General features: G+C 46.7%; 1 protein-coding gene across 1 annotated transcript in view; it reads right to left on the reverse strand.

Moving 5' to 3' along the window:
* Positions 1 to 747: 747 nt before the first annotated feature.
* TET3 (tet methylcytosine dioxygenase 3) overlaps positions 748 to 26,868 on the reverse strand; it is a 159,167-nt gene continuing 133,046 nt past the window's right edge. The window contains exons 5-11 of the mRNA XM_074981893.1: positions 25,880 to 25,973; positions 17,749 to 17,957; positions 16,388 to 16,538; positions 14,565 to 14,654; positions 13,486 to 13,623; positions 10,787 to 11,123; positions 748 to 9,620 (exon numbers count right to left, since the gene is read on the reverse strand). Of these exons, the coding sequence (XP_074837994.1) occupies positions 7,762 to 9,620; positions 10,787 to 11,123; positions 13,486 to 13,623; positions 14,565 to 14,654; positions 16,388 to 16,538; positions 17,749 to 17,957; positions 25,880 to 25,973 (2,878 nt within the window). The 3' untranslated portion in view covers positions 748 to 7,761. The remainder of the gene's footprint in view (positions 9,621 to 10,786; positions 11,124 to 13,485; positions 13,624 to 14,564; positions 14,655 to 16,387; positions 16,539 to 17,748; positions 17,958 to 25,879; positions 25,974 to 26,868) is intronic.

Genomic DNA, 26,868 nt, shown 5'->3' on the forward strand with positions numbered 1-26,868 from the left:
ATTATTCCTCGCCTCTCGTGGGGAGCACAGAGGTTGACTTTGACCCCCGCGAGCATCATTTCACACGTATGAAATCAAACCCCAGAAAATCGACACCAAGCAGGTTGATCTTCCACAGTAGTGTAGATGTAGCCTGAGTATCATTGTCCAGTCACACCAGATTATGTCGCATACCCGTACTCTTAAACTTGTACACCAATGAATGGGCCTAGCTCCTTCGATCGTTACTCAAGCAGATCTCTCATGGAAGTTTTGCAGGAGAAATGGATTGGAAGCATCGAGGAATATTTTTCTCCCCCCAGAATATGTAGGGAAAAAAAAAGGAAATATAGGCGTTTGCTGTAATTTCGCTTTAAAGATTAGTAAGGTATATGGGGCAAATGCTGCTCTGAACTATACTGGTGTAAATCCAGAATGAGACCATTTATTTCAATCAGGGCAGAATACTTCTATTAGGGGATGGCTCTTTCTTTCCTAAGCAATGTCATTGAGCCAGGTCTTCAGCTAATGTAAATCCATGTAGTGACACTGAAGTGAGTGCAACCACTCCAATTTACATCAGCTGAGACGTCAAAAAGATTCCACCTGGTGTTAGGTCTATTCAAAATGATGAAGGGGTACTGAGTAAGATGAACAAGAAGTTACCTAAGAATAGAGCTGAGAAGGCCAAAATGTTCTAAAACGTCAAGTACAGTGTAAAATTAACCAAATGCATACCCTAGCTTTTTCAATATTTTTATTTATCTGTATTCCATTATCTATAGTTGAATCATAAATTGCCATGACAGTCATTTTCTCTTTTTTTTTTTTTTTGAGGTATTTTTCTTATGTATCATGACAACAACAAGCTTACACGACAAAACTCAGGTATCTGTACAGTTTATAACATCGAATCACGTGAACCCAAAAGAAAAGAAGGAGTAGCGCACGTGAGGGCGCAGGGGAAAGAATTGTAAAAGTTTCTGTATGTTTTAGGCATCTGTACGTTTCTAGCCACAGATGGTGATCTACAAAGAAAAGTCAGACTACGCTGTAGGAAAGAAGCGGGTATTCCACAAAGAAGCAGCTATATGGTTTATCCTGAAAAATACAAAAAAACTCCCACTGGGCTATATTTAACTGTCATTTGCATCAAGGCCACCTGACCATCAGTCATGTGATCACCTCTTCCAAAGATCATTGAAGTCAATGAAAAGCTTCCCATTGATTTCCCTGGACTCTGGATCAGGCATCCACTAAATGCAAAAGGAAGAGTTTGCTCTCAGTCACAGCTGGTGGAAAGGTGGGACAACGGCATTGTTTTCAATGGAGTTTCTTCAGATTTACACCAGCATCACTGCCAATAGCATGTGGGCCAGTAGGAGATTTTCCAAGGTAGGGAGAGCAGAATTGGAGGCCTACAGCACTAATCCCTCACTTTTGCTTTAAAGCAAAGTGAGTCGAAGTAGCAAAATTTCACATTAACTTTTAGAATAACTGCTCTGGGCCCATAGAAAGATGGTTCTTTTCTTTTCCTTCTTTCACACAGACAGAATTCACCACTCACTCTCGGGGTGGGAAATTCCTCCTGTGCTTGGATAACTCTAAAACCTCAATTCAGCACCGATTTTATTTTTGCATAATAACTATAAATTCACAGCACCAGTTCTACCCCCCTTTGTATTGTGCATCTTTGATACAACTGCATGAGTGTAACTAAGAGCACAGGTGGGCCCATGAAGCGCACTATTTTTTTCCTGCAAGAAGAAAGCAAAAGAAGAAAACCACTTTGTTTTTTTACTACTGTAATAAGATTTACAGTTATTTGCTTGGTTTCTGATGCTGCCACCCCTTCCAATTTAGAGAACTTTCCCAGAAACTGGCAGGAATTAATCCTGAATTAGCTGAACAAATAACAGGTGCAGGGACCAGACTCTCAGCTGAGCCGAGCCATCACAGCTTCATATAAATCATATGGGGCTAAATTCGTTCACACTAGCTGAGGATCTGACCCTAGGAGGAAAATTCAGCTCTCACACCTGTCTAAATCCAGAGTAATCCCAATATCAATATGCTGGATTTATGGCAGCACAAATTTGATCAGAATCTGGCTTTGTAACTAGAACCAGAGCAGAGATGCTAAAAGCTATCACTGAAGAAAAAGAAAATTTATTCTTAGCTAATTTTTTTTCTTGGTTCTCTGGTTTTACGTATACATAAGTAGCACCTCAGCAAGATGGAATCATGCAAAACATGATACAGTTTGTTAAAACACCATAGCACCGGTTTATTAGAAGATTTCATTTAATAAAAATATGCCTTATATAGCCCACAAAGCATATTCCAGTATTAAAAGAAAAGGTCGAGGCACCTCAGGAATTCTTTTTTTTTTTCCCCTCTCTCTCTCATTACTATGCCTTATTACAGGGCACAGCGGTGGGTTTGGTACACGAGGAATGGTCCTAACTGCTTTCCCAATGAGACTTTAAGCCCACAGGAATTTGCCTTTGACCTCACTGGGACCAGGAAGTCACTTCCCTCCCCCACCTGTCTGCCAACCACTATGAGTGAAATCTGTCCCCATGTAGATGGCCTGCAAAAGGCCTATGTGCCATGTGAGATCTATGGGGTTTGAGCAGTGTCTACTCATGCTGATCCTCTATACCAGGGTGAATTTTTGCCTTGCATAAGTCATACTTAGCAGTACGTCAAATGCAATCACGGGTTCCTTGCACAATCTGAATTCAGTGCTAGGTGTGAGAGGGAGGGAACGCACGATCGGGGCCAATATTTGGTTCCTGTACATTCCTTTCATCTCCTTTTTGCTGCGAGCCCTAGATTTTTATCAGAAGCAAGAAATAAGTGCCACAAGCAAGAGACATCAGCCCGCACCACTGTGTCTGGGTAACAAGGCAAAGTATTACAGATGAGGAGACTGATGTCCTGAAAGAAAAGCATCAACACAACCTCTTCGGGCTCAAAACCTCTCCCCAGGGAAGTCAATGCACGCTTTGCCGATGACTTTCATGGGAGTAGGATTGGGCCCTTTCTCAAGATTTTCCCAGGGTTATAGACTTTTTTTTTTTCTGTCCTAGCACCATTGGTTGGTTATACCTGCTGCAAATCATTACACCAAAAGTAAATAAAAATCCCTTTGCACTATTCTCAGTTTGTCATTTCACCTGCGCATGACACTGAAGACACAACAGCATGGTGGGACACTGGGCTGGATTCTGCTCTGCGTGGGTCAAATTCACCCTGGTGCAGAATGCCAGTGCACCATTCCTCTTCCGCTTAAACGTACGTGAGCTGAAGTGGTGCATCGGCCTTTAGCTGCCTTTCTGCACACTGCTGGCTGTCACCCACAACAGTCCTGGATCCTCACCTACCTCGCCAGGGGAAATCAGATGCAATTCCGCTGACGTAGCCTTGCCTGGTATAAATTAGCGCAGCTCTGTTGCTCTTAATGAGGCAACACTGATTTATGGTGGCTGAGGATCGGTGAGAAATTAGAGCAAAAATCAAGCTTATTTATTCAAGTGGCTTCAAATTTACTCTGATGTAACAAGAGCAGAATCCAGTGAATTCTTCCGTTATGAAAGATAATGGACTCCAAGGGCCAGATCCTCAGCACGCGTATATTGGCCTGGCGCCACTAACTTAATCTTTTGCAGCCATCCTAAGAAAACAGCTGTAAATGTGGTCAATTTCTGTGTCATGCTATTGGATTCTTTTAATGCTTTGAATCACAATGGCTTTTTCTTGGTTAAAAACAACTGTGATTGCCACAACATGAGAAACAAATGATAGTGCCAACAGAAAATAAAGAAAAATATTTTAAACAGACTTTCAGCAGCAAGGGGTTAATAGCTGTGCATAGTTTTATATTTTTAATAGACGTCTGAAGCATGCTAATTTTTAATGACTGAGATTTGAGGTAGGTTATATATGTAGTGTAAAACAACATGAGACTGCAACAGTATTCATTATCAATTAAAACACCACTTTAGCAGTGCTGGCTGAAACTGGGAGGTTTCTTTTTACGTGGAACAGCCTTATTTTTTTTACCCAAAACTATAAATTTTAAAGCTGTTTGGAAAAATGACAGGCCAGATTCTGACCTCATTTACTCTGGTGTAATTCCACTCCTGATTTACACCAACAGATAAAAACCAGAACGTGAGGCCACGACCCTGACTCTGCACCTCATTAAGCTGGTTATACAGGTGCAAAAGTGCCATGATGGAGCAAGTGGAGAGTTAGGCTCGTACTCTTAGCTTAAGGGCCAAAGCTGAGGGCCAGGCTCTGATCTCAGTTACTCCAGTAGTGAAGTGTCTCTGTGTTTGCAATGGGGTAACTGAGATCAGAATCTGGCCCTCAGGATTATTTGCATGAGTGAAGCAAGCAGGGTTTGGCCCTTCAGTTATTTCCTCCCCCTCCATCTGATATCATCACTATTGCCAATAGATTATGACCAGACATACATTGAACATGAGTATATTCACAAATGGAATAATATATCACAATCAGATCAGTCTAAAAATTCCTAAACAGAAACCTAACAAAGTGTGACTCTGACAGGTCAGATGGACTGTCACATTTCTTAAAATGCATTCCCCTTTTCCCCCGCCCCACCTTCAATATCACAATTTCTCGCTCTCTGAAGTCATCTAAAAGACGTTTTCAAGGCACCCATGCAACAACCTAAAATATGGAAGTCGAATGAGACCTGGATGAAAAGTAGGGATGTTCAAAAGAAATAAAAAACAATAACAACAAAAATAAGCTGTTTTTAAGAAGTTCAGGTCCAACTTTTCCTCAAAGCTAGAAAATTAGCATGCTCACTATGGGCCTGATTCTGCATCCATTGGAGTCAATGGCAAAACCCCCGCATTGCCTTCAATGGTGCGTGACAGGGCCACAAAAACTGAGGGCCAGAAACACAGCTGGCATAGTTCCACTGAAGACAATGGCCGATCCACACCAGCTGAAGATCTACCCCCTTGAGTGCTTTAGTTAAATTCTGAAGTTCAGAGGGTTTCCTATAAATGTGACTTGGAATAATTCTACAGTCTTGATATGGTCTTGGGTATTTATCACAAAGCAATAATAGCTCATTGATTTTCCTTGTCAAATATATGCAACTATACAGAATACAGTAAAAAAATTATGAAGGACGGACAAAGCATGTTAAATATTTTGCCACTATTTACAATTCTCCCACAATAATCTGCTTAAAACATACTGCTTTCAAGTTGTTGGGGTGGGGTTTTTTTTGTTTTGTTTTGTTTTGAATTTAGGTGAAAGTGCTTTAAAAAAATCTTCCCCTATTTACAGTTTAAAATCAGACCACATAAACGTTCAGGGTGTTTTGCAACGATCCTGTTATTTTCTGTGCCAGTGCACGAGGAACAAGGTTTACAGTAAACAAAACGTTATGTACGGTTAAGTTCTCAGCTCTCTCTCTCTGACACTCCAAAAGGCACCTGAAAGTGCAGAATTATGACTGAGTATTGTTATCCAGTTTTAAATATTTACCAGGCCTGATCTTTCAGAAGCTTATGCAGGGGAACCTCCCCTCCCCACCAGTGACATTAAGGGAACTACTCAGCCAAAAAATAGGCTTCTACTTTTGGAATTTCCCACAGATCATACTGTAGGAACAGCAGGCAATGGATTTAATCTGACTCCCACGGATGTCAATGGGAATTTTACCAGTGATTCCAATGGGAGCAGGATAGCACCTGTGATTGAGTTCTTTATCACTTAGCTCAGGGCTCAGTTTCCATAAAGGAAGAAATTCACCTCTGTAGAGAACATGCTCTAAGGCCCAACTTAAGTATCGTAAAGCCCTCAGGGTCAGATACTCAGCTGGGGTAAATGACTGAAACGCGACTGAAATCAAAGGTCTTTTTACACCAGGTGAGACCTAGGCAGTGAGCACTCAGGTAGGGTTTAAGCTGTGCACAAAAATTGGGCGGGATCTCTGCACATAGGTGAATTTCACCCTACATTTTTGGGGAGGAATCACTCCATATAATTTCTGCTAAAATCACATAAATCCAGCCCTCTCACGGAGAATGTCTCTGTAGCATCAGAGAATTTCTTTCCACCTGTCACTCCTCTGAGGCAAGTTATTTGAATCAAACGTTCCCAAAAGTTTTGTCTGTAGAGGGGGAAAGAAGTCATGATTCAGACTGTTGAGAAGCACCACTTAGTTTTGCTGTAATCATCATCAACATTATAAAAAAATGGCACCAGGAAAATAATTAGCTTGCAGAAAATGCTCGTCAATTTCATTGTGTCTGTGTGTGTTTGAAAATGTTGACTTGTCATAGGGGAGTTCATACAGTACAGAAGCATGCACCATTGGAAAATGTAGAAGGCGGCTTGCAAGTCATTTTCGTTATTCACTTCTCACAGAGCTGACCAAACAGAGAACGTCCCCTAGAGACTGAAAGCACCAGACTTCGCAACAGTGATATACACAGAGCAACAGTAACTATTCACAGTTTTTGTTGGGTTCTTGAAGATACAGTAACCCCCTCTTGATTCCACCTTCCCTCAGATTTTTTTTCTCTTTCTCTTTACTGCTCTAAGGTGACAGAGTATGTAGGAGCAGTACGAAAATAGCACAGAAAATAGTCCAGAAGTCCCAGGCTTGTGTCTTGTGTAAAAGAAACCTACCGTCCTCTCTAAAGTCACCTTGTAGCTAAGTACATAGTAATGTGAGTTTGGTGAGACTATCAGAACAGCTGATCAAGTATTCAGCAAGAAGACACCTCATCCTGGATAATTTGGTCTTGCTTTCAACCTGGTTTATAACACACTCATCTAAAGCATCTGGGGTTAGCTCACCCAGAGCCTCATTCCACACTCACATTGGCCCTGATCTGACTGTCCTCCTGCTTGGGAAGGTACCCCCTTTGCAGAGGGGGCCAGGAACAGGGATAGCACCACTAAAGTAAGACTTAGGGACTTCCGCCTGTTTACATAGGCTCTGGTTTTCCACTAGCTTAACTTGATCAATTTCAACAGATTTATTCCTGAGGCAAGTAGGAGGCAAATGAGACCCTTTACCTATAAACAGGCACTGCTAGGAGAAAACATCTCCATTACACAAACCATCTTCAAAACCCTGGCATCTACCTAGGAGTGGGACTCCATTATTCTATCTGCAACTGGTTTCCACACAATTCTCTGCATACCTCCCAGCCCCAGAAGGTTACTGTATCTATAAGAAAAAAATCAGTCAAGCTGCAAAATATGCACTTTAGTTCATTTTGAAAACCTGGATGTTCAAACCATTCTCAACGGACTTTAAAGCACACATTTCTAGATGATCTCCAAGCTGAAATTCCCTACCAGCATTAACATGAGTGAGCTGTACAGATTTCTTTTAAGCTGGTTTGATGGTTTTGTTTTAAAGATCTGCTTCATTGTTGTAATAATAATAAAAAATCCAATAAATACATATTTTAAATGGAATTAAAAACCTCTCCTTTGTGAAAGGACACTATAAATTTTTCTTTTCCATTCTTGTGATGTACAAGGATAGATTAAAAAAATGTGGAGATATAAATATTAGATTACTGAAAAACGTTAACAGCAATAAGTGTTTGTTTGTTTTTAACTCCTTCTCAAAGTGCAGATTTTAGAAGGTTTGCACTTGAGTGGATGTTTTTCTTCCCCGACATACATTAGCAGAAAGCACCACAAAGCAGCACTGTGGTCCAGTGTTGCCGACTTTGAGGTAAGATGGCCATATTAGCTGTATTAATCTCATATCCAGCGACTGTATGGTCCAGTTACCTTGGTATAGGCATATGAGGACACAGTGATAGCAGAGTTTGTTGGAATAGCCACTGCTTGCCGTGTTGGGACAGAATCTTTCTTTTCTTTGTGTTGGGGTTCGGGGGCCACAGCACCCCCCCACTTGCGCTTTTTGCTGAATGGTTTGGTATCCTGCTGGAGCCCGAGCCTGGCTGCTTCTTCCTGCCTCGCTCTTGCCCTCTCCGCCAGCTGCTTCATCTTGGCTTCCCAAAGGGCGAGTCCATGATTGGGTTGGTTCAAGTTCTTGTGCTGGTAAAACACCAGAGAGATGCGGGTAGGGTGGCACCGGTTGGGTTTTTTGAGCGGGGTAGTGGCATGCAGCTCCCGCCTGGCGCATTCAATGAGGATGGAGCCATGGGCTGGGGCCACCGCCACCCCACCTATGTTTTCATCCAGAAAGTTGTGTTCGCTGTCCGACCACTCCTCTTCCTCCTCCTCCTCTTCCTCCTCTTCCTCCTTGACAGCCTTATTGGGCAGCTCCTCCATGCTGTCATCCAAGCTGAAGGGGTCCCATGGTTTCTCCTGAGGATGGATACTAGGCAAGAACGTGTCACCATCTGCTTTCAAGATGCCAAATGGCTTCTCGCTACACATGCCTGACCCCATGGTAGACGGTGAGCCAAAGGAGTCCCACGGCTTCTCATGCAGCCCCGAGCTAGGTGTCGGAGTGCCTCTCTCATCCACCTTGACCGAGTTCCACGGCTCATCTTGAAACCCAGGGTTCCCCTTGAGGGTGGAGCTGAAATTCAGCTGGCTGAGGTGCCAGGGCTTCTCCTGCAGGTTCGAATTTGCCAAACTAGGCAAGACTGAAGGGCTTTCATTGAGTTTGCAAGGGCTCCACGATTTCCCCAGAGGGCTAGAACGATGTTGCACTGCCTGCCCGTCTCCTGGGAATACGTTCCACTGTTTCTCCGTGAGATGAGACTGTGGTAACCGTGTAGCATTTGAGTGTCCGTTGGAGGAATTCAATTTATCCTGCATGCTTGTGTTGGGTACGTTGGTACTGTCATCGGGCGTAAATGTATTCCAAGAGCTCTTGGCATTACTAGTCCTGTCAGAAGGAGACACATTCCTGTTGACTTTGTAGGGGCTCCACTGTTGCTCCTGCTCACCGTTCTGAGAGGACACCGGCACAGCAGACAGGTTGAGACTTGAATTTTGTACATTCATGGCAGCCCTTTGAATGGACTCAACGTGTGACAAGGTGTCTACGGGCTCTTGCTTGATTGCTTGGTTGTTGAAACAGTTTGTGTTTTGTGCAAATGGTGGTGTTTCCACTGGGACCGAGTTAGTCCTATGGGACATGGCCATAGTCTTCTGGCTGGCATACCTGTTGGCTCGCTCATAGGTCCGCTGGTGGTGGTTTTTGCTTCTTACAGTGTGTGGGAGTTGCTCCGAGAAATCCGAATTCCTGCAAGCGTGGTTAAGGTTATCTTGCAATGCTTGGAGGTCGGGTTTCTTCTCATAGCTGCTAATTACCCAGTCCCCATGCCTCGGCTCAGGGGCACCGTAATTCAGAAACGGTGAGAACGTGCGGTTGCTGGAGAAGCCGTAATATCCAATAGGGGGGAAAGTGAACTTTGAATGAAACCCATTCATGGAAGGCAGATTAGGCTGTGCATAGTAGGAATGGTAAGAGTAAACGCTGTTCATGCTGTACGGGTCTGAGGGGCGGCAGCTCCCCAGCACAGAGTAGCTTTCTACCACTGCATTGCCATTGTATTTGAAAGTGTTGAAATGGTTCTGAGGTTCAACTTTGATGGAAGGTTTGACTGAGTGCTGGGGGAGTCCATTTTTCAACGCCATCCCTGCGGGCAAAACACAAAGTGCCATGGTGACTTGCCATACAGTCTAGGGAAGCCTCCTGAGTAAGCCAAAGGTTAAGTTGAGGGCTAGCGCTTCAGCGGGTGTGAACCAGCATAGCCCCACCGGAGTTCATGGAACTACGCTGATCTACACCAGCTGAGGATCTTCTTCCCAGAGCCAACCACTGCCACAGCTTCATCACACACTGCTCATTACATGATTGGAGATTTCAGGAGCATGCTGGCTCTAAATCAGTGGTATGTACAAGAGCTTCCTAGAAGTGTATGCCACTCAAATGCTGGCTACAGAGCAGGTTTGGCCATGTCTGATTGTTGGCCATGGGACTGTAATATTCTGTAAGCTATATGCCTTCCAGCAAAGCCCACTTGTCCTGGTAAACTGAAGATCCAAATTAACTCCCACCACCCAGTCCCCTCCAGTACAGCATTTAAAAAAGTCAGCTACAGGCAGGGTTTATGATCTGAAGCATAGTGTGAGACAATTTACTAGTGCACCAGCGAGATTCCACACAAGGATCTATGCTATAAAGCATCCCAATGAGGTAATGCAATGGTGTACTACAAGGACAGTGAGCCATAAAGCATTCTGGTGAAGCACTGCTTTGGTGCACAGGCTCCACAAAGGAGCTGTGCTATCGAGTGGATTGGGGAACTAATAAAACAGGGCTCCACAAAGGCTCCTGGCTTTAAAGCTGTGGTTCTCAGCCAGGGGCTTGTGACCCCCGAGGGGTCCACAAGCACTTTTCAGGGGAGCTGCTAAGCAGAACCAGTATTAGACTTGCTGGGGCCCAGGGAGAAAGTTGAAGCCCCACCCCAAGGGGTTGAGGCCGAGGCCATGAGCCCCACCACCCAGGTCTGAAGCTGAAACTCGAGCCACATTGTTTCATGGGAACCCCACATCATGAAGCCCCAGACAAGTGCCCTGCTTGTTCCCACCTAACACAGATCTTGGCTTTTCTATGTTAAAAACCAGGTACCATGGCACTGATGGGCTGGAGAGCTTTTATAGGGCACTGAGGGGGCCTCAGAAGAAGCTTGAGAACGCATGCTAGAAAGCACACTGATGAATGAATACCCCAGGGCTGCAAAACTGCGCAAGACATCTGAGATACAGGGACTCAACAAAGCCAGAACCCTGCCGCCGTTACCTGTATTCTGCTGGAGTGTTGGGAGTTCTAGTGCTTCCTGTTTTATTTTCTCAGGCGTGATTAGCTTCTCCTTCTGCATTTTCTTCTTCTCAGCGGCTGCCTTTTTGGCTTCCAGCTGTCTTTGCCTGCAGGACTTGGCAGGCTCAGGCAGCTTCCGGACCTCCCTGGGGAAGGAGGTGAGCACCTGAATGGCTCCACTGCCCATCTTCGCGGCTTGATTCTCCTCACTGCCAAACTCATCTGTGGTGGACATCTTATACAGCGGGAGGACATGCAGCTGCTCGTCCTCAGGAATCTTCCCAATGCTTCGATTGTCCTCCTTTGTTAAGGTACACACCTGGGGTGAGCAGGGAAGAGTCGCCATTAGCCAGGAAGGTGAAAGTCCCCTTCCAAGAGTTGACAACATACAACCTGAAAGCATCTCTATTCTGGAAGGGCACTAAAGCACATGAGCAAGCTGAAGACTCTGTGGCAGACGTACAGGTTTTAAAATCAGAGTTGTATGAAGTACACAAAAAGTTACTTGAGTGAAAGTGCAGCCACTGGGGTGGGACAGTGTACTTAAGTACAAGGCGTCAGTGTCCCTATGAAAAACTACTTGCATAAAAGTATACATGCATGCACACACAAGTCACATCTTTATTGTGCTCTAGTATCCAGAGGTGAAAGCAGCTGCACTTTTACTCAAGTAACGTTTTGGGTACTTTTCCCACCTCTGGTTAAAATGAAGCACGTGCTTAAATGCTTTCCTGAATTCAGGCTGCTGTGGTGGCGTCTCACACGTCTGATAAATGACATCTTTCCTCCCAGAGCGTGGAAGATACTTGACAACTGCTACGTAAAGCAGAATTGTGCTGCCCCCCACCTCTGGGATGACGCAAGGCTGCTGTTTAACAGCACAAAGGGAACAACACTACTGAAACGGCACAAGGGTTTACATGGATAAAGTGGCTAATCTGGTACCCTTCCTAGCTTTAATATAGCCTCAGTGACAATTTAATCCTGTCCAGGGAAAATCTATCCACAGTTTTCCCCACCAAAGGCCTTTTTATCCTGAAAAAAATGCGCCTCCCACTCCTAGACACCCTCTTCTCTGCAGGGGGCTTTCAACACATCACTGAAATTAGCCTCATATTTCCCATACCTTGGGAACTGGTAGGGGAATGCTTATGGCCCCCAGGGAAACAGTAGCGCAATGACTTCCTGAACTCGTGCACAACGAAAACAATCCTTGTGCAGAGTCAACTCAAAGCCCTTGCTGAAATGTGTGGGGATGACCATAAGGACCCAGGAATGAGGTTTCCCAGAAACCTCACTCCAACCACTGTGCATTGCTGTCTTAGAGGAAAAACTCTGCTGGATCTGTCAGGCGTGAGCTCTGGAATATCCCACATATTTTGGTGCTGCTGCTGGTGATGACGGAAAATTAATAACAGTAATTAGCACTTGTCCTTTATCTAGCCCTGACATTTTCAAAGCACTGTGGAGGGATTAGCTCATTAAATGGAAGGCTTTGATGTCCCTTCTGCTTTCTCAGGCAATTACAGAGATCGATGCGAGGGAAAGCTGATATTTTGGCTTGTAATAACTGGGTACTGTACTTAGTGTGGGTATGGGGGGGAGCGGGGGTGTCATAATTAAGCATGTAGCCTCTCAGATCTTTCAGCTGTGGATCACAGAACCCTTGATAGGCACAAATAATTCCTTCCCCAGAATGGGAATTTCTAATTAAATCAAAACTCAAAGGCGCCGCTGTTGAAATCAGGCTCTCTGAAAAAAAAAGTGGGGGGCGGATTACAAATAGTGTATGTTAGCAGATGGCCGTGCTTTCCCTCCTCCAAGCGCCCTGCTCAGGCTGCCTAGCTTGAGCCAAGCCATGCTCGAGGGAGAGATCAAGAAGGATGTGGCAAAGGTGAGTAGCCTTTATCTCCTTCCTCCATGCAGGGAGCAGCTGGCACACACAGACTTGCTTCAGAACACACCCCGAGTTTGAGACATGGGGCCAGCCCCTCTGCTCGTGCCTATCCAAACAGCTCCGTTGACTTCAGGGGAGCTACATGACGGCCACCGGCTACAGACCCAGCTCACAGCCCCTTGCAGCAGTCCTTTAGCCAGTAGGCAAGCAGCCCTAAAATCCTCAGCCTGCCTTGTTCCCCGGCTGTTGAATCTCACAGGCACCCAGGTTAATAAAGGTCAAATGTTTGTGTCTGAGGGACATGTTGTGGTTCTCAGTGTATCTGTGTCTCTCACTCCCGCGCACAACCAGCCCAGTGTACCTGGCACTCACTACCACCCGGTTCTGACACAGCACTTGCCATCAGCAGCTGTCACAACATTTTGCAAATCTGCCCCACAATTCCCATTGCGTATGGCAAAGAGAGAGAGAGTGACTTACACCAAGCTGCCCAGCAACAGACCTGGGACTAGAAGCCAGGTCTCATGAGTGCCCAGCCAGTGCTCCTTCCACTAGGCCACACTGCCGGCTTTGATTATTCCTTAGCAGCCCCACTGGAAAGGTCTGAGGGCACCATGGAGACTGAACCTCCACCTCTAGGGCAGAGCAAAGGCGGGATGGCAGAGAGGGTGGTTGTCACATTGCAGACCCTGGCACCTTTCCCCCAGTGCCAAGATGACCTTGCAAAAGAAGGATGCCCTCCTCCCCCTCTTTCACTAAGACAAGAAAGAAAGTGCTTCCTTACCACTGTACATCCGTTGTAGAGGTTATGCTGATCCTTGTGAGCATGTGCGCAGAAGTCCATACACGCGGTCACCCCAGAGAACGGCCTTCCTTCTTTCAGACCAAGCCGGCAGTCTATTGCTATATCCTCGTTTGTAACCTACACAGAGGGAATGGAGACATTTCCTTTTACAATGATGCCACCTTGAAGCCTGCTTGTATCGGAGGTGCCCCTTACTGAGCAAACCTGCCTCAGTAACGGCCTGGAGTCCAGGGCCTGGGAAGAAAGCAGCGTTCCCTGTAAGCTGAGTGCTTGGGCAGCCATCCTGGAGAGATTCAGATGCCGCCCAGCCAATTAGCAGAGCACCCACAGCCAGCGGCATGTGTTGCTATTGGTGGTGCACATCCACACATGCCTTGGTGCACAGAAAAATTTATTCTGCCCATCAGTATTAAAAATTAGAGGGAACCCTGCACAGGGGGAGCTAGTTCTGCACCTGCCCACCCTGGGGAAGAGCAGAGGCATCCAGGGCTCACAGTCTAGCACGTTCTCCCAGCACCGGAGTCTCTTCAGATAATCAAGGAAAAAGCAAATATCGACACTGAAGTCACACGCTTACTATTACAAAGCTGTGTCTGTGCATTATGCAACAGGGATGCCCTTCCAGGCTGTGTCACCAGGGACAAATGCCTACATTTCTACTGCCGACCACCATCTCCAGGGGTTTGCATCAGGCAAAATTCACTCTGCAGTGCTAGAGAACTCCTGGGGGAAATTTAAATACCCAGTGCTGTGTCAACCTATGACAGGACAGCTGCTGAATGCCCCTCCCACTGATAACATAGCTCCTGATCGCAAGAGGGTACTACAGACCACAGAATATTATAATCAGCACTTTCACCTCCTACTTGTAACTATCTTCTGGGTAGTGGCACTTCTTGCCCACCTAGAGTTAGCTCCAGCTGGGACTATGGACGTCTAAGTGCTGAGCAGTTACACGGGAAAGATCGTCTCCCTCCAAGCAGACACCAAGCAGCCCTGCACTAAGAGTCCATAATGCTAATCTCAGAGAGGAGAGGAAGAATGGTTTTCTTTGGTACCTGATTTTGATAGGCCTGTGGTGCCAGCCTCTTATAAAGTGGAGCAACTTCAGTGGCCAAGTCCTGAAAGCTGTTTCTGAGCACTTCTTCCTGGAAAGGGGGACAAAGAGAGAGTAAGTTTATTCTTCAGTGTCTCTTCAGATCACAGTTGGGGTGGGGAACACATTGGGATAAGGGGCGTTAGCATCAGCGCAAGGGAGAGATGGCTCATAAGTGGAAAATTCACATGTGAACAATGCAGGCTTCAGAAGGGATCACCGTGCTCACTCAGTCCGGTCTCCCGCCTCCCACAGGCCAGAGAACCTCATCCCAACAATCCCAGCACTTGTGGCTAAGATAGACTATTTCACAGATTCTAAGTGATGGGGAATCCACCACGTCTCTTGCAGTCTGTCTGTCCCAGTGGCCAATTCCCTTCACTGTTAAAATTATGCATCTGTATTTAGTTTGAAATTTGCTGATTCCAGGTTTCCAGCTACTGGACCCTTCTCTGCTTTGCTTCCTAGACCAAAAAGCCCTCAAGCATCAGATAATTTCTCCCTGTGTAGGCCACTATATGATCTTGTTTGCTAGGTAGCAGGTTTCAAACAGAAAGAAGTTTTTCTTCACACCACGCACTGCCAGCTTATAGAACTCCTTGCCAGAGGATGTTGTGAAGGCCACTACAGGTTCAAACCCTCTAGTCCAGGAACTCGCTCACCTGCCAATACCCATAATCTGGCATGATTTAAGTTAGCTGGATGACCACTTATCATGAGTGGGGTCAGGTTTCTTGTAGTCCCATAAAGTTTGTTTACTGCCACCAGTCCTGGTCTTAGGATAGATCTACACAGCAAAGTTATTCCAAAATAACAATCCTAGCGTCTACATGACACAACCGCTATTTTAAAATAATTTCAAAATAGCAGTTGGCTTATGAGGAATAGTGCCTGTTGGCTTCTGAAGAACAGCACCTATTTCGAAATAAGCCGTAGCGCAGCCAATGGCTCTATTTCGAAATACGCTCTATGTGTCTGAATGCTGTGTTTCAAAATAGCCAAGTGCTATTTCAAACTGCACTTTTATGTATAGCAGCATTATTTTGAAATAAGCTATTCCAGAAAAGCTCTTGTGGAATATTTTATTTCGAGATAAGGCTGCTGTGTAGACATACCCTCAGTGTTCTGGGCTTTTATTTAGCTGTAATCTACCCCAAATGTCTTCTAAGAGTTCAGTAAGCAGTGGATGTGTTGGCAATGCTGCTAGGCAACACTGACCTCCCAAAGGTGCTGGATTAGAGCGGTTCAACCTGTACTTTAAAAGCACTCAAAAAAGAGGTAGATAAATTCATGGAGGATCGGCCAATCAATGGCTGTCAGGCAGGATGCGCAGGAACAGTGTCCCTACCCTCTGTTTGCCAGAAGCTGGGAATGGACGACACGGGAGGGATCACTTAATGATTCTGTTCTGCTCATTGCCCACTTTCAGAAGAGAGGATACAGTGTGGGCCAGGTGGACTTTTGGTCTGACTCGCGTGGCTATTCCTATGTTCTTCTAACCTTGTTTGGCTCACCCCAACTGAGCAGGTATGAAAGCTTTATACCATGTTGCATCGCTACCTACTCTGAAGATCCCCAGGGTGAACGCTTGGCTCCAAAGAAGACAATGAGAGTTTTGCCACTGATTTCACCAGGGCCAGGATTTCACCCTATGTGTTACAGAAAGGTTATGTCAGAAATGCTCTACCAAGTTTTACTGGGACTACTTTTTGTATCCTTCCTCCCATAAAGCCAGGATCTACAAGCTCTAGCACCTACTTGAGTTAACAGAGGGATCTCACTGACCTCTTTGGGATTGTCCCCCACCAGTCTGAACTTCCGGGGAGTTTTGCTTCGGGCATACTTGCATCCATTGAAATACATGCTCCAGGAGCAGCCGAAGGAGAAAGAAGCACCGCATGTGTTGGGGTCTTTGCCCTGACATGCACAGGTCCGGCTGTAAGAGAAAAGGAGGAATTCCATTCACTGGGGATGCTAGCATTGTTAGAACCAATGCAGTGCCCAGCGAACGCTGCAGTGTAAAGGCAGAACACATTGGTCCCCAGCTGGGATCTGGCTTTGGGCAAAGCAGTGCCCCAGTGAGTCTATACAACGCACAAAAATCTGTAACAGGGAGAGCCCGAGAGAGGAGAGCCCTCATTAGTCTCTCTTTGCACAGGAGGGATGAAGCAGCTGTTTCCTTGCCGCTGTTTGCAGCTCCCGAATTCCAGCTTCAAACACGTCTCAGAAAGCCCCAGGCCAAACGCAGGCTATGTCTCCTCTGTGGCTGGTGTGATTCCCAGCTCAGGCAGACATACACGAGCCAGCATGCTAAAAATACTAGCGTGGCAGAGAAAGCACGTGCAGCAGCTCAGGTTAGACACATGAGTACATACGTAAGCTATCGGGTGGGCTTGTACTCAGGGAGCTAGTCATAGCCACTGCCCATACAGCTATGGTGATGCTGCTCTTTTTAGCTCACTAGCTTAAAGCATGTCTACCTGAGCTAAGAATTCCATGTCCCAGCCGCAGGCCAAATATAGCCTTAGTTGAAACGGATCTGGGCTCAAATCTCCCCTGGGTTTCCATCCCAAAACTGCACAAGGGATCTGGATCCCACAGTTTTCTATGGACCCAGCAACATATTACGGAGGCTATGCAGGGTTGTCTCTAGCACCCCGGCCAGAGGTGGGGAAAGTACCCCAAAAGTTACTTGACTAAAAGTACAGCTGCTTTTGGGGGGGGGCATACTTAAGTACAAGTCACCAGTGTTCCTCTGGAAAATTACTTGAGTAGAAGTACACCTGTGCATACGCTTGCATCTTTATTGTACTCAAGTATCCAGAAAGTGAAAGCATCTGAACTTTTACTCAAGTAATTCTGAGGGTTCTTTTTCCACCTCTGACCCTGATATGCTGGCAGCAAGAAAGTGCCATGAGATCTGTAACATCCACAAGTCAGCACGGCCTCAGTTTGATGCACCATTGGGAAAGCCCCCACACTCTGGCACCAGTGGTCCCACCAACACCAGCGCAGCGCTGACTTTGAACACCGCCTACCCCAAAGAGCCCCAGGAAGATCTCCTAACCAAGCAAGGCCCAGCCCAACTTAGCAGAGAGATTTTGACAACGCTGCAGTGCCCGGGCTGCAGCGCAAATGAAACATACTCATCATTGAGGCCGCATCTGCGACTGGTGGGGTTTCCATATTTGGTGAGCGTGTCCGTGAGCTCCTGGTACAGCGTGTCACCCAGGGTGCGAGGGATGCCCTCCCAGGCCAGGATTAAAATGATGATGACGGCATTCTGGCAGTGGTGACCGGCTCGGTGCCTTACCAAGCAGAGCAGCTTCTCCTCCTGGTTGTGCCTCCTGATCACCTGGAAAGCAGCCACGCACAGTTAACGGCAGAGGACAAAGGTGGTGATGGGAAGGCATGACCACAACAAACACCTGGAGCCAACTGCTTTCGGACACAGGCTTTCCTTCTTGCTTTCGCCAGCAGTGACTAGGAAGAGCTAACAGGCCCTCCCTATCTGTTCGGAAGCGACCAATAATCACAATGACTGTGAACAGCACCTGGCAATCCCACCGAGATCAGGATATGCTGTGCGAGGAGCTGTACAGACCTCTAGTGAGAGAGCGTCCTGGCTCCAAACGGTCTTAGCAGACAAAGCACAGAGTGGGAAGAGAAAGAGAAGCACAGTGATATGCAGTGACCAGCACTTGGTTGCACAGGTGGGCAACACTGGGAATAAAGGCCCTTGTGCTGGGACATGCTGCACCTCAGTGGTCAGAAGTCTAGCAAAATAAGTCGGCAATCTCAGGACTAAATGAACCATGCAAATGGAACCTCCCCTCCTCCAGGGCCCCTTTAATGCTGAGACACAGCAAGGGCACTGTCACGGGGTGGAGGTTGTACAGACACAGCCTGTGCTACTAGCACCCAACAGGTAAACAGAACTAGATTCCTTGGGAGTTCTCGATCCAGCCCCTTTTGACAGAGGGCTTGTCCCTTCACCCTCCCACCTCCTCACATGGGCAGAGGACAGCAATAGTGGCAGCCTGGAGGGGCAAACAGGTGAAGTTTATTGGGGTTAGCTTTCAAGGAGCATGAATCCAATTTCCTTCTCCCCCAAATTACTTCCTGTTTTCCCCCAATTTATACTGGAACAGTCTCACTTAGAACTTTAGCCAATTATTTTACTGAAATTTAACTACCAGTTCTGACAAGCTATTACTTGATTAGCTAACCATTTATATGTCACCCCCTTAATTGATTTACACTGAGCAAAATTAATTATATAGCAGACGGAAACAATCAAAGATGCAGACAGACAACATACAGATCAACTATTGAAAAGTGGGGACCACAATGATAAAACAAAGAAATCAGGATTTCACAACCCCAACTATTGATCTGTGGGTCCTTGCCAGACAGAAAGCTATCAACTTAAAGCTTTCTTTAAATCTTCTGGGTTCTTCCCTGTATCTGGACATGACAGACTGGATCACCTTTTTAACAGCCCCAAATTGCCTTATTTAAACACGAGGTCATGACTGTATGGTTCCCAGTTTATGCTTAGCCAAAGGCTTTCTTTGCTTAAGAACGAGGCTTCAGATTGTCACCGTGAATGCAGATCCACATACAGGCAGACCAGGATTTTGATTCTTTGTTTTTATACCCTTGTAACTAGTTAAATGAGAAGACCGCACCTAAATTCTTAAAGTGTACACCTTTAGTGGAAGGGTGAGACTTTCGAGGCCTCTCTAGGATTCAAGGGCACAAGCCCAACAGCTGTTCTTCTGACAGGGGTCAGTAACCTCCAGCATGCATGCCAAGAATGGCACACGAGCCGATTTTCATTGGCACATGAGACGGGAGCTCAGCCACACTTTCCTTCCCCATGAAGCCAAGCGCTTGCTCAAAGCCTGTGGATTAACAGAAGACCAGCTTATGCTACCAACCACCACCTAAACGGTAAAGCTCAGCATCTTATTTCTTTTCTTTTATTTATTAATGAAGCTGTTGTGAGTATGACTATTAGTGACTTTAAAAAGTATCACCAGCACTCGGCCCAAACAGAAAACTCAAATCTCGACACTCCGCTTCAGAAAGGTTGCCCTAAATGTTTTAAAATGCCCTAAATGTTTTAAAATTACAGCCCTATGGCAAGGGATTCTCAAGAGTCAACCTGGATGTCTACTTTAAAGGGGCCTAGTCTTCTGAGGGAGGTGCTCAGAACTTTCTGAAAGTCACAGCCCATTACGGTGTCTCTGGCTGCGTGCTTGAATCACAAGTCATTTTCGGAAGCCCGGATCACATCTGTCTAGATCTGTGACAGCGTTATGGGGCCAGATCTTTAGTTCTCACTCATATCTCGGGCGAGGCAGGAAATGTTTTTTTCCATCCCACAGGGCTTTTCAACAAAGCAAAACTTACTGCTCTCTCAAATTGGCAGAAAAATCAAAATGTCAAAAAATTCTGCAAACTGAAAATCTTTAAAAAAAAAAATTGGTTTAGGGTCAGTGGAAAAGTTTGGTTTCCTTTTTACCTTTCCTTCTTTCTTTCTTTCCTTCTTAAAGCCAAACTTTGCTCGTGTAAATTTACCAAAATTTGGAAATGAAACATCATGTAAGCTTGAAAAACTTAAATTTTCTGTTTTGACAACTTCAAAACTATTTTAACTACTAACTTTTCACACTCAGTGTTTGGTTGAACTCAGTGCTATGCATGGTATATCCATGGATACCAGTAGACCATGTTTGCAGATCACAGTGGCTGCAGATTCAAATTTTATATCTGAAGAGGGGGAGCAAAGAGGGTAATTGCTCTGGGTGCCCAGAACTCCAAGCCCTTTAACTCACTGCTGGAGCAGCATTGTTGTGCTCCTCATGGCTCACAAGGCTACCTGGGGGGCAGAGGGGACACTGAACAGCGCTTTTCGGGCAGCTCTGGAGAGAGGGGAAGGGCACCACAGGCTGGAAAGCACAGAGGTCCCTCAGCCCCGCCCCTTCTCCTCTTGGCCATTCCCCTTCCAGAAGCACAGTCCCCACCACCACCTTGCCCAGGGGCCTGGCATGGCTGTCGGCTCCCATATCTGCACACTGGATGCAGATCCCAAATTTGCATCAACACAGGGCTCTACCAATGTTATCTTCAAACAGTTTAAGTTTCAGCAAATTAGGTTTTTTGGGTGGTGGTGGGGAAAACACTTTGTGGCGGAATCCCATCCAGCTCTACTCAGGTCCCTGCCAGGGCAAAGTTCCTGCTGAAGAATTAACAGACTAACAGCCCAAGGATTTGGCTCCAAACGCAAGAGAAAATTGTGTGTGTACCTCCCAATCCACACACATAACCCAATCCTGGAATCCCTTCTTTGAGCAAAATCTGCACTGATTTCAACGAGTGCAACTGGAATTGCAGTGTCATGACTGGGCCAGTCTACAGTAGTAATCACAGCAGTTCCTATGAGCTAAAGCACGGGAGCTGTGCAGCTGGTCTAACATCAGCGTGGGTTGAAATGATCTCTCAGACACTTGGGTCACGTGCTTATCACCTTCTCCCACTCAGTGTTCTGGGCTGTGTCCTTCTCTAGCAGGGGTTGGTGAACCTGCCACATGACTGGCCAACAGATGTGGGTCATTTAGCTCAGGCCCTGCAGGCACATGGTCCCAGAGAGTCCCAGGGTTGATGCTGGTGACCAATGTTCCGCCTGATTTTTTTTATCCATGGGCAGAATAAATTTTGTTCTGTGCACCAAGGCATGATTGGATATGCACCACAAATAGAAACACACGCTGCCCTCTGTGGGTGTTCAGCTAATCAGCTGGGCGGCACCTGGATCTCTTCTGGGCAGCTGCCCAAGTGCTCAGCTTACCAGGAACACCAAGAGTGATCCCCCCCCCGCCCCCCGAAGGGCTTGGGAATTACATGCAAACTTTGCAGAACTTTTCCTTCCACGCTTAACACAAGTTTCGTGTGCACTGCTGCAAGCTGCCTTGATAGCCCTCGTGTAGACAGGCCCCCAGCCTTCTAAGCCTCAAGAGTGAAATCCTGACCACAATAAAAGCCAAAGGGAAAGACCCCATTGACCCCCGGGAGCTAGGATACCACCCCGCACCTCTCAGACCTACTCTGATCAGGGCACTTACAGCTGCAATGCTGAGCAGGGGCTAGCAACAGTGGGAAATTCTGCAAAATTTCCCTAATGCAGTGAAGGACCAACTGACCTACTCAACCACAGCCTTTCACTTCCACATCGACTACTCCATGACACACATTGCTACTCTCACATCCTGGTACTCACTCACTGCTGAGACGGAGGGGAATTCCTCACGCTGACTGCTTTTCACGCCCACCCAGCTGCTGCTCTCGACCACATCCCACCCCCCACCCCCACCCAAGCCGTCAGGACTTCTGCACGTCTCACCTCCAAAAGCAGCAGCTATACCTGGATGGGGGCAGCCGTCCAGCACTGATTCAGTCTATTTCCTGCCCATACACAGACACTGCTTCTTGAAGCAGCTAAGTTCCCCATGCTGCCCTCTCAGCCAAGTTCTGGCCCAGGTTAATGTGGAGGACCTGACAGAGTCGTGGCATAGGAAACACACTTTCCATCCAGCCTGCATCTGACTCTGGTGGGGGTTTCCTTCTTTTACAAAAGCATCAGTGATCCCCCCACCACACACACACTCCCCCCCCACCTCCAATGTCTGGAGATGTTTGAATCCAGGTCACGTCTGCCACACACATCCCCCACTGTTTCCACACAGAAATGCAAGGACTCGGGGTAGAAATCACTTTATTTCTCTCCCCGAGCACCAGCAAAAAATGGGTTAAAAATGCATCGGACATGCTCTAAAAGAAATCAAGGAGCTGACTGCCTGGATATAGGTAACATTCAAACTTGACTTATTCTTCCTGCATCAAATGAACATTAATACTCACTTTGGCTTTGGGGTACAGCTGCACAGTGGATATCGAGGTACAGCTTCCCCCCCATGGCTACCTAGCAACCACCTCCACCTTGACACTGGGCTTTTGGTAGAACGGCACCTTTCCTGCTTTAAAACACCATGAAAACAGTTTTGGTCCGAGGCAGCTACTCAACTCAGCTAACAGAGCCTCTTGAGAGACCCCCTTCGGCAGCAGTACCAGCCAGCTGCCATCCCTCCGCAAACCAGCAACCGACTGAACGTTTAACCGGTTAACTAATTAAACAGGATTTTACATCCCTACTTTCTCCTTCTGCACTTAAGATTCCTTTTCCACTTCTGCATTCCCCCTGCTTTTCTCCAGTCCCTGGGGCTCAGCTGAGTTTAGGATGGAAATGCCTGGGACCCCATAAATGCAGTGGGACTCCCCAGAGAAGCACGGGTCTGGGGGATAAACCCCACCCTCCAGCCACAAATCCCCATGTGCGATATTCCATATAATGCAGCATGCAAATTAGCCAAACCCAAGCAGGTGATTTGGAACACACAGGCTCTGATTCTTCTCTCCGCTGGTAGGGTTTAATTTGATTACGGTAAACCCGTGATACAGCGGACCCCATTTTACCAGACATTGGTAATAACAGACGTCCGCTAGCCTCCCCCCAAAGAAAGTAGAGTACAGTACGGTATTCTACAGTACTGTAAATGGCGACTCGCCAGAGATGCCACCAGTCCCCCCATGGCTAAGACTGCCACAGCCGTGGGGTCCCTACCCATGGCTTGGAGAGCCACCACCGCTGTACGCTTCCCCCGTGGCTGAGATCTGTGGTAGTGATCCCAGCCACAGCCAGGGACCCTGTGGTTGCTGTGATCCCAGTGTGGGGGGCTGGGTGTGGGGGAAACATGGTGGTGACAGCTCAGAGCCAGGGGAGCTGCCGCACTCAGGGCAGAGCGTGGGTGGCTCAGAGCTGGAGGAGCAAATGCTTGGAGTAAACCCTTGGATATAACAGACTTTCAGTTTTAATGGACACTCGCATTAGTCCGTTATGTGGAGAGTTTGCTGTGATTCATTCAATCTCTCGCTGGAGCCAACTGAGGGCAGGGCTATGCAGCCAGAAGAGGCTCCCTTACCCTAATGCAGCTAGTGACGGTAACTGCAGTAGTGTGAACAGGACAGGGCATACTTCAGAGCATGGCAGTCCAGACTGTGCTGTTTACACTGCTGTTGGTACCCAAGCTAGCTGCACTCAAGCTAGCCTGGGCAGGTTAACCCACCGTGTGCAGCTTTTGGTGGGTTGCCATAACCTAACACTGGCCAACTGGACAGTACCTGACTTCCATGCCCTGAGCAACCAAGGATCTGCTGCCAGGAGCAGACATTACTCAAGACAGAACTGGGCCCCTCCGGAGTAGTTCAGTATCACCCAACTAAAAATGTCAAGCCACCAAAACTGCAACCCAAAATGGAAAGAGGCCTATGGCTCTCATGAAATAAAGGATACATCTATACTCACCAGAACGTTGACCCAGTCAGGGTCAATCCTCTGGGGCTGGATTTAGCGCACCTATTAGGGACGCACTAAATTGAACCATCAGGGCTCGACAGCCAACCCTGATATGTCTCATTCTCTCAAGAAGTAAGGGAGGTTGACGGGAAAGTTTCTCCCGTCAATCTCCCTCCACGAGAATGGCCTGATAAATCAATCTTCGATATGCTGATTCCAGCTCTGCAGTCATCTTAGCTGGAATTCGGTATCTGGAATCGACTTTCAGGTCTAGTGTAGAGCTACCCAGAGAACTGCCCCCAGCAGAGCCCTCCTGGCTCAGTCTGTGGATGGCGCCTGGTCCATGGAACAGTTCACTTCCCAGTGAGTTCAGGTACTAGGGCGTAGGTTTAATGTCCCATAACCTTCCCATTTAGAGTTTGTACCATTTCGAAGTGGCTGCTGGAAACACAGCGCATCCAGTCTGTAGCTGGCTGGCTGGCTGCCGTGCTCTGGGCAGAAAGAGGGACCAGGTGGGACCAGAAATGGGAGGACAGTGGTTAAAGGGATAACGGGGGAGAGAAGAAATGGGGAGGGTCAGTGTGAAGAAAGAAGAAGGGAAAGCTGCCCAGATAACATGCAGCTGAGCAGGGCACAAATAGCAAGATGCATTACGGCAGACTCAATTATTATTATTTATATCAGTATCATGTGGTGGCTCCAACTAAACTGTATCTACACACAGGACGAGACAAGGAGGCAAAGAATTTGTGGTCTAAACAGACACGGACAAGGCACACAAAAGAGGCAATGTTATCCCCAGAGGCACAGAATGATAAGTGACTTAACTGACTTGAAATCCAGAATGGAACAATTCAAGCATCTAGGGTAGGGCGACACAGCAAAGTTATTTAACAACTAACCTAGCGTCTACACAATGCAACTGCAATTTTGAAGTTATTTTGAAATAGCAGTTGTCTTATTTCAAAATTGGTAAGCCTCCTTCTATGGGGAGTCGGGCCTATTTTGAAATAAGCCATAGTGTGTCCAACAACTCTGTTTTGAAATAGGTTCCATGTGGGTAGACGCTGTAAGTGCTATTGCAAAATGCCTTTTTGGGTGTAGCAGCATTATTTCAAAATAAGCTCTTCCACAATAGCTTATTTCAAAATAAGGCTGCTGTGTAGACATACCCCTAGTGTGCTGCAGAACATGGGCCATAGGATTTCATCCTGTTGCTCTTGGATCAAGACTATCATTTGTGTCTACCCAGAGTAGAGCACTCCACAAGCTTGCCCCAGGTCATATGGTGAAGAAATTGGGTCCAGATTGGTGGAATGCCCAGCCAGCATTTTAACCATCCTCCTGCCTGTAGTTAGATTACAAGAGCAAATTGAACAGATTAGAGTAGGTCAGAGAGACTAGCTCAAATCAGAGAGCTGTTTTAGATCAGGTTACAGCAGATTGGATACAGAGCAGATTAGTGAAAAATAGATTAGATCACATCAATTTCACCAGACGGATTAGATCCAATAAATCAGATGAGATGGCCAGATTATAGAAATAGAATTAGAGAGATGGATCTGAGTTAGAAAGAGCTCGCTAACATTTTTTAATGTAAGAATGAGAAAGGTACTCCGGCAGGCGATGGATTGTGTGAATATTCTACTCTCATGGATTGTGTGAATGAATCTACTCTGCAGCTAACCTCCATCCCTTCATTCTTATGCCCACCCCCACGGACTCTGAGCATCTGTCCCATGACTGCAGATAAATTTTCTGATCACCCCATTTCCCCAAAGCACAAGGTGACTTCGAGATGACGCTCAGATGATGGATAACTGGGGAAACCCATCTTGTCTGAGACAGCTGGCACTTACCCACTTAGCTATCGGACAGCCCCGGGAGCTTTTGCCTTCCTTCCCTGTATAGATGACCTTTTCGATTCTGATGGCTTTCCCCTTCTCACCATACCTGGTTAAAAAAGGCATCAAATTAGTACAGGCAAGAGCAAGGACATGCCATGAAAGGATCAGTGCCCACTGAGCTGCCAGAATGGATGTGATTTAAAAAACAGACTGTCCCTAAAGGAAATGAGTGAGTACAACAGTAATTTCTAGCTCCTTTCCCAGCCTTAGATCTCAAAGAGTTCTGCAAAGGACGTCTGGATCATAATCTACTTTTTATATATTGGGAACTGGAGGCATGGGGGTGGGACAAGATTTGCCAGAGGCCACCCATCCAGCCAAAGGCAGAATCAGGAATTGAAGCCAGGTCTTCATTGTGCCAGTAACACTTTTTTCACTTGCACAGCCATTCTTGTTTCACACTTTCCTTCTCAGTTCCTCGTGCGGAAACCAGCCCTGCCAGCACTGCAGTTCACAAGGTGTGACAGACCCCACCTGGTCCAGGGTGATTTCACAGAGATCCGAGCAGCGCTCCAGAGTGGGACCCAGATAGTGCACAAGTCTCATTCTGACCCCTGAACTTCACCCGGATACGTGAACGTGCCAGCAGAGCAGCCCTTCTCTGATCTACAATTCAGCTCTTCCAGTCATTCATCTGGATGGCAGGAGAGGATGCAGGGACCAAAGCATTCTTCTACTGTACAAATCTACACAGTTAAACTGGGCTCAAGGCTTCAAGTGCAGAGGCCAGAGCTAGAAAATGCAAGCCATTCGTCACTTTAGGAGCAGCATCCGCTTTCTGACAACGCTTGTCTGCTAGTCCCCAGCTGTTCCAGCCCTCCCTCCAGGTCAGAGCTGAGGCCCAGTGACTGGGACAGCCTGCCCTGTGGCCAGAGAACTTTTGGGACGACTGTCCATCCAGCCTCTTTCCCCAGCGCTTCTATTCTCTTTCCAGCACAGAA

This window comes from Carettochelys insculpta, chromosome 31 (genome assembly GCF_033958435.1).
Source record: "Carettochelys insculpta isolate YL-2023 chromosome 31, ASM3395843v1, whole genome shotgun sequence".
NCBI lineage: Eukaryota > Metazoa > Chordata > Testudines > Carettochelyidae > Carettochelys > Carettochelys insculpta.